Genomic DNA, 7,867 nt, shown 5'->3' with positions numbered 1-7,867 from the left:
ATAGGATGTGGCGCCACCTATGCATACAGTGCTCAATTATATAACTAGAGCGTGAGTAGGTGTTTCTTGTCAACCTGCTGAAAAATTCTCCAGTAGTTCAGTGCAACCTGTAAGAGATAGATGGCAGGTCATATAATGCAACTTGATTGCTCAATCTACAGAAGAGAAATAGTACACTCAGTAAGCGGAATTTACATTTACGAGTACTCGGAACCGAGTAGGACTACTCAGATGAAAATGAAAATCTAAACGTGTACTAGGTAGTATGTACTCCTCTACTATTACACGTTTAGATTTCCGAATTTTCATCCGAGTAGTCCCACTCGGATCCGAGTACTCGTAAATCGAAATGCCATGCCGCTTTAGAATTATGTATTAGAATAGGAAAAAATGCCAAAAATTTAAAGCGTCTTTCTAAAGACGGTATTGGATGCAATTGGAGTGGCTGAACACTCTGCGATGGTCAGTTTTTGTGCAAGGTTTTTCGTTATGAAAAAAAAATCTAAAATCCCGAGAATTCGAGAAGCTCTAGCTGAATGCAGTTTTGGATTGGTTAGGGCCATTGAGGACCACCAGTTTTTTTCCACTTTTTTCTGTGCCTCAAAACATTTTGAAAAAAATTGAAGAATATGACACGAATATGCCAGTAGCACCATTGTATAAGTAACTTTACTTATATGTACAATGGTAGCACATATTTAACCAGTAGTTTGTTACGAAATCAAACTGTTTATTTGAAAATTGAAGAATGTAAAAATTGAAATTTTGACTGTACGTTGCCATCTATGTGCTAAGAGCTCAACTAACTGACCAGTAAATGAGATATATGGCGTTGACTGAAATATTTCAATCATTTGGCTAACTGCTAAAGACGTAGTTTAGTACAGTTTCTTACCGATAGATGGCAGGGTATTTTTAATTTTCAAATTTATATTTCAACAGATTCAAAATTCTAGCCATTAGCCCTGTGCAGGGCCGGCGGAAGGAATGAAACAGCGAACAAGATATTTCAGGCGGCATTTTAAGACTTGATTTTTTATAAATTTCAAAAATTGAAAATTGCACAAAATATGAAAAAAACATTTTTTGTCCCCGAATGCATGCTTTATCCTTTTATTAATTATTTAGAAATCAACGAGTTGAGCGAAACTTTCTCTAACATCGTAGTATCTTTAAGGATTTTGTTAACCATTCCTGTGTCTATGGCCAGTGGAGAACGTTCTTTTTCAAAATTAAAAATTATTTACGATCAACCATGGCGCAGTAACGGTTAACAGACTTAGCCAGTCTTGCTATCGAGAAATATATAATAAATTATTTAGTTTACGCTGATATTATTGAAGACTTTGTTAATGAAAAATGTAGAAAAGTTGATATGTGATGTGTAAAAATTAATTTTTGTCTATTGAAATGTTTTTTTAAATTTTTATAACTTTTTATTAATAAAGTTGTTCCAACGGGCGATAAGCAAATATTAGTTTCAGGTGCCAAATACCCTGGCACCGGCCCTGGCCCTGTTTGTCAGATTAGAGAAAAAAAGAAAAAAATCTGGATCTCACACTTTTAGGTTTAAATACAAAATAAATTAATAATTGTAATGTAAATCTTTATTACTTCAGTAAGCATAATAAAATATATGACTAAACAGTTAATTCTTGTATAAAATTAAAATGTCGGGGTTGTCAATAACATAAAATTAATAATATAAAATTAAGTACATAGGCCATAAATTCTACATACTGAAAGAGTTATTATTCATTACATTGTACGTAATTTGCTGGGAAGAGCCCATACTTTCCTTTACACAGACCTCGCCACCACCCAGCATCAATCTGTAAAAGAAATAAACTTATAAAGAGAATTGAAATCTATTAACGATTAAAAAAAAGCAGGTACATTTTTTTGAGAACGTAAACCTTGGAATTGAACTATAAATATTTACCTTTTCTATATGCGTTATAATATCATCCGGATCGAAAGATATCTCGTCGTCGGCAGCCGCTTGGTAATCATATAGGGCTATTGCAGATATTCCTGTGTCCACTATCTCTTCCTGGCTATAATCTTCCGAATCCTCCACTTCCGTAGTCTCAACCACGTTATTTGTAATTACCTCAGACTCAGAAGTTATCTAAAAACAGCATAACGAAATCGATTTGTGTTAATTCTACGCCGAAATGTAATTTCACCTGTTCTTGACGTGTTTCATATTGAGCCTGCTGTACTTTTGCGCTTTCGAAGTTCTCGTAAATTTGTTCTTCCTCCTCGTTGTCATCTTGCTTTTGCTGTTGCAACTGCCTCAACAGTTCTAGCTCTTCTTGCACCTAAAAAAATATATTTTACATGCTTTATTACTGGAGTTTGGGAGAAGTAGTGTGTAACAGAGTTGTACTCGGTTCACTCTCTGTTTTCATTTTGGTTGTTTACTGGACATCATTCATAGCGATTAACTGAAGTTTAAATAACTGTATCGATAATGCGCTTTGGTCCAGGAAATAAGTGAATTAATTTGCAAAGAGAATAGAAATAAACAAGAACGATTTCAAATGTGGTGTGACGGTAATCCAGAGTAACTTTAAGTAGGAGAGGGGTTAGTTTTTTAGTAGCATACCTGACTTATCGTATTCTTCTCGATTGCACTATCATCATTTTGAGCGTTAAACTGAGCAATTTTCGTTTGATCCAACTGTTTCGGGACCACCTTCTCCGCATTCTCAGTGCCCGATTCACTTTTCTGAGTCAAAAACGCAGTCTTGGAGTGATCCAATTTACTCGTTGACTTTTCGATCTGGGTCGTAACTTCCTGCTGGCTGGTCTGAGTGAGAAAAGCAGTTTTAGACAGGTCTAACTGTTTCGGAGTTTGGACTTTTTCAGGCGATTGAGGCACCACGTCCTCCTGGTTGGCGTTGGCAAATAGGGCAGCTTTGGCGTGTACGTTCTTGCGAGGTGTTGTCGTTACGGGTGCAGTCTCAGATTTTTTATCTTGAGCCTAAAATGAGTGCCTTTAAAATGGAAAACTACCTAATTCTGTATGTATATTAAGTATCGACCAAAAAATTCAGTTTCCAGGTTTTCCAAGCTATTTAAAAAATTTTCCAGTCTGCGAAGAATAGTCTATATCAGTTTCCGTTTTTCAGTCAACACCAGTCATTGTTCCAATGTAAATATTTAACAAAGGATGATTATTTAAAAAATTGTACAATGGCACCCACAAAAGATTTTGGAGTTTAAAAAACAGATTTTCTATTCTTTCAAAGATCTGTTATGCACTGATACTTAAATTTGTTTCAGTAGTTAAAAAAATAGGAAAGGGAAAAATTCCATAAAAATTAAAGAAGTTTCTTAATATTTCTGACACTTTCAGATCTATGAAATTCCCATAAAATTCTAGATTTTCCAGATTAAATACATCATGCTAATTTTATAAAAATAGTGTTGGAAATAAACATTTTTAAAAGATTTATCAGAACATGCAACAAATTGAACACTTACCATTGTTTCAAACTTGGCCCTCAGATCAGAAGGCTTGGCCCCTCCGATATCGGGCTTTACTTTGGTATAGTTTGTTCCCACTTTTGACGGCGGGTCAAAATTGGAAGCTGACTTGTCGAATCTATCCGTTTGCAGTCCAAATTTACCTCCGAATCCTATCTTGTGATCCGTTTGGCTCTCATGTTTTTGGGGCGCTTCGTGATGATCCCAACCCACAGCAGATTTGTCCTGGCGATCTGACTGAACCCCAAATTTACCCCCAAAACCAGTCTTGTAGTCTATAAGAAAACGGTTAAATTATAAAGGATTTTCTAAATATGTTGTTTACCTTTTTGTGACTCATGTTTTTCGACTTTCTCAACGTGATCCCATCCAACGGCCGATTTGTCCTGTCTGTCTGTCTGTACACCAAATTTGCCACCGAATCCTGACACGTAATCTTTCTGTGAGGCATGTTTTACGGTTTTCTCCTTGTAGTCCCAGCTTACTGCACTCTAAGACATAATACGTCACGAAATAATTATTTAATATATAACAGGCATAACACAATTATATTAGAGTTCCAAAATAGTAGGCAGTGAGTACCTTACTTACATATAGTTACTTTAAACATTGCAAATATTGGACAAAGGTTTGCATAATGTAATTTTTTAAAATATGATATGTAGAACATGCAACCAGAATGAGAGAGTAGTTATTGTATTATAAAGTACAAAACAGTTTGGAAATGTGCAATGAACATAACAAAATACCGATTCAAGGAAACATAATTTTTTTAAATTAAACTTAAAATTAAATGATCAAAAATCACCGGTCATTTAGCCATCACTTAAAATTAAATGTATTTTTAAAAATGGAATTGTGTTAATGACTAATCTGTTAAAAAGGGATAGTTGTAAATAAGTGAATTCAACACATCAAGAACATTGTATGATAAAGTTATCAGATAATTTGAGCATGAAACACAGATATGTCGATGAGTGATGCTGTGGGAATGTGTGTTCTTTAACAAAATTGTCTGTCAGAAGTGCCTATCATGTTGAAAATTAGTTACTACCTACAATTTTGACTAGAAAATAATATAAATGCTCAGAAATTTACCTTGTCTACTCTGTCGGACTGTATACCAAACTTTCCTCCGAATCCAGCACTGTAGTCTTTTTGGGAGGCGTGCTTTTCAACTTTCCCAATATATTCATGTCCGACAGCTGACTGATCCATGCGGTCTTTCTCTACGCCAAATTTACCTCCATATCCGTAAGATGGATTGTGCTCACTTGATTCCAGAGCTTTCTTCTTCTTTAATGCATCTGCTTCTTCGGTTTCTTTCCTCAGCTTATCCATACTGAAAATAGATGATTAACAGAAATGCTCTGCAGAAAAATAGACGGCATTTTTTTAAAATATAATTTACAGAAGAGTTTTCAAAACGAAGGATAATTGAGCACGCTATTAATATAAATCTAAGTACAAATAATAACATTTTAACTGTTTTCAGTATAAAAATTATAGCCATCATATACTGGCAACCTGATTAGATAAAGAATGCAAACAGCAGCTATAAAAGACCATTAATAGATCTACATAGTCCTTATTATAACAATTATTTCCGGTTTTGAATGAATAGTGACTTACTCGATTGCACCCGCTGTACGACCTGACCCCTGTATTGTTGTCGAACCCCATCTCTGTTGCTGTTCGTCTACATCATTAATAAAATCAGGATCGGTCTCCCATTCATCGTCTTCATTATTTTGCTCCTTTATGTTAATTTGTTGACCAGCAGCAGCCTTCCACATCTTTTCTTAGGTTAGGTTACGACTTTTTTAATTATCTTGAAACTAAACACACACTTAAATAAATAAAACTTAAATTGTAAACATTCAGTGAAACAGGGAACAGTAAATATTATTTAGATATAATAATTTACACAATCAGAATCGTTATCGTTATCAAAAAAGACAACACCCGGGGATATGACACATCTCATTATTGTTATTTCGTTGTATCTACCAGCAGCAGACGTTAAACTTAAAAAGTAGTTCAAAGTGTCGTTGATTCTGCACAGCTTCGAGAAAATTAATAAATAATTTATAATATTAAAAGTTTTGTGCTTTATATTTGCTCTTTAGTTAATTCATCAAAAATGTTATGCGCTACGTCATAAAGAAAGGAATATTGTTATCTCTGCGCTGCAGGCTGCAGTCAAAAATATGTTCTTAATAGTTGATATAATAAAAGGTAGTTCAAATAGTAGTAGTTATTGTGTTGCAGCTGGCGCGAATTAAATCATGTTCAATGAAAGTGTGGTTATAATTCTTCATTATTGTTTAAAAACAGATTTGAAATGTTTTGTGAAAAAGCTTATACTTTAGTAAAAGATCTTTCTCGCTGTGAGGATAATTTACCACCATACAATGTAAATATTTGTAACTGATCGCTACCTCATTAAAAACTAACATATTTCAGAATGAACTAGTCACTGCCGTAAACAATGAAATAAAGTTGCTGATTGAAGAAAACCAAGAGGATGCGTGAGTAGTTCTATTAAATATATTTAGTAAGAATAAACAGTGTTCTTTTTTTTAAGTCAAACTTCAACTGATGAATCTAACACTGGTACGTCTTTAGTTCCCACAATGAAGATTCGTCACGCGGCGGTGAAAAGAAACATCCGTTGCCTTATGGCTTATCACTACAATAGAATTAAGTGTTTACGGAACATAAGGTGGGAATTTGGCAGCATATTACCAGCTGATATTAAATCCCATCTCAGTGCCTCCGAGATAGAATGGTTTTCTAAATATTCAAGAACACTAGCGGGGTACATGAGATCAATTGGTGAGGAGGGTGTGAATCTAGCTGTCAATTTAAAGCCTCCAAAAGCGTTGTATGTAGAAGTGCGGTGTTTGGTGGATTACGGAAAGTACGAATTAAACGATGGTTCAATTATACTCTTGAAGAAAGATAGTAGACATTACTTACCCAGATCTGAATGTGAGGAGTTGATACGACAAGGAATATTCCAGCACATTGTTTAAATAGTTCAATTTTATAAATTAATTTAATTGTCTGGAATATAAGTTGTATTTTTATTTGAACGAAATAAAGTATAAAAAAATCCCGAAGAGTGATTTTTGCTACAAATTTTAATGTTTTGTGTATTTAACGTGAATTGAAAATGCAAATCGTTGCAAATATTCATGTTTATTAATTTTACAACTACTCTTATCTAAAAGAATAAAATCACAGATGTATTATTGTTATTAACAGATTCCTACAGCTTAAATTAATGCATGATTCATAAGACCTAATACAAATGATGTTTAAAAAATTATCACATAATTTGAAATAGGAAACTCGTCTAGCAGTAAATTACTACTTGGACTGCAAAACTACAAAGTAATCTTGTTAAAAAAGAAGGAGATAATCTTGACAAGCAGTTATAAAATTACTATCGTACAATTATAATATAAAAACACTACATCAATCATTACAGAGGTGCAAAATATGTAGAAAATAAATATAATATAACTAAGAAATTTGGTTTATTTTGCGTCGCCAATCAACTACAGATATAAAAATAAGTTTTTTTTTTATGTTTTGAACGCCTTAATTAAATAAATAAAACAAGGTGTAACAGAAAAGTGAAATTTAGTACAAAACGGTATTCAAATCCTTAAAAATATATATACAGAATCTTAACGTTTTCTTCAACAAATGTTAAATCTCAGTAAAATATCAAATTCTTAACACCCTGTCTGCACATACTGATTAATGTATATAGGGTACTCTTTGTCTGCATTCCGTACTGGTTATTTTACATATAATTTAATCAATGACTCGCCAAGGCCGTTTTCATAAAATAAATTCAAACCCCTTAAAATTTCGCTTGATTCTAATTACGTGGACAACGTATTCACTTACAAGGAACTTTAAAGCTTGATTCTCCATTTCCCAGAAGAACCGAAACCGAAAACATTTTTTCTTATATGGAAAATTTTATGTACGCAAAATTTGTTTTCACTTTTACATATACAAAAAATTTAGATTTTTAACTTTCATTCACGAGCAAAATTATCAAATACTAGCAGTGGCTATTTCCAGAATTTTCCAATTTTCCGCGCAACTTTTCCCTAAAAACCTTATTCAGACTATTTAAAAAAAATCGTTCTCAAGTGATGTGTCTACCAACGAACAGCATTTCATTTTTTTATGGCATATAGATTTTTTGTTATCACTTTTAACGATTAAAAGACTTAGGTTCAAGGTCAAGATGGTCTGCCACAGTTCTACGTCTTCTTCAGAATCACAAAGCTCCTAGAAGAGATGTTCAGTGGAAATCAAACATTGGCAAATTATTTTCTTCACGGAT

General features: G+C 33.4%; 2 protein-coding genes across 2 annotated transcripts; one reads left to right on the top strand and one right to left on the bottom strand.

Annotated features, from left to right (window-relative positions):
* Positions 1 to 1,589: 1,589 nt before the first annotated feature.
* Positions 1,590 to 5,487, bottom strand: LOC108915025 (src substrate protein p85). The gene is made up of 8 exons (XM_018720973.1): positions 5,128 to 5,487; positions 4,594 to 4,837; positions 3,821 to 3,986; positions 3,493 to 3,770; positions 2,612 to 2,989; positions 2,190 to 2,324; positions 1,943 to 2,131; positions 1,590 to 1,832 (listed from the first exon to the last, which is right to left on the bottom strand). The coding sequence occupies exons 1-8, from the start codon at positions 5,289 to 5,291 to the stop codon at positions 1,752 to 1,754; spliced, it is 1,635 nt and encodes a 544-aa protein (XP_018576489.1). The 5' UTR covers positions 5,292 to 5,487; the 3' UTR covers positions 1,590 to 1,751.
* A 252-nt stretch (positions 5,488 to 5,739) lies between these two features.
* LOC108915032 (DNA replication complex GINS protein PSF1-like) lies at positions 5,740 to 6,612 on the top strand. The gene is made up of 3 exons (XM_018720980.1): positions 5,740 to 5,911; positions 5,962 to 6,026; positions 6,083 to 6,612. Exons 1-3 carry the CDS (start codon positions 5,840 to 5,842, stop codon positions 6,531 to 6,533), a joined length of 588 nt encoding a protein of 195 aa, XP_018576496.1. The 5' UTR covers positions 5,740 to 5,839; the 3' UTR covers positions 6,534 to 6,612.
* Positions 6,613 to 7,867: the final 1,255 nt, after the last annotated feature.

Source organism: Anoplophora glabripennis, unplaced genomic scaffold (genome assembly GCF_000390285.2).
Source record: "Anoplophora glabripennis isolate ALB-LARVAE unplaced genomic scaffold, Agla_2.0 scaffold800, whole genome shotgun sequence".
Taxonomy (NCBI): domain Eukaryota; kingdom Metazoa; phylum Arthropoda; class Insecta; order Coleoptera; family Cerambycidae; genus Anoplophora; species Anoplophora glabripennis.
This window is presented reverse-complemented; position numbering and strand designations above follow the sequence as displayed.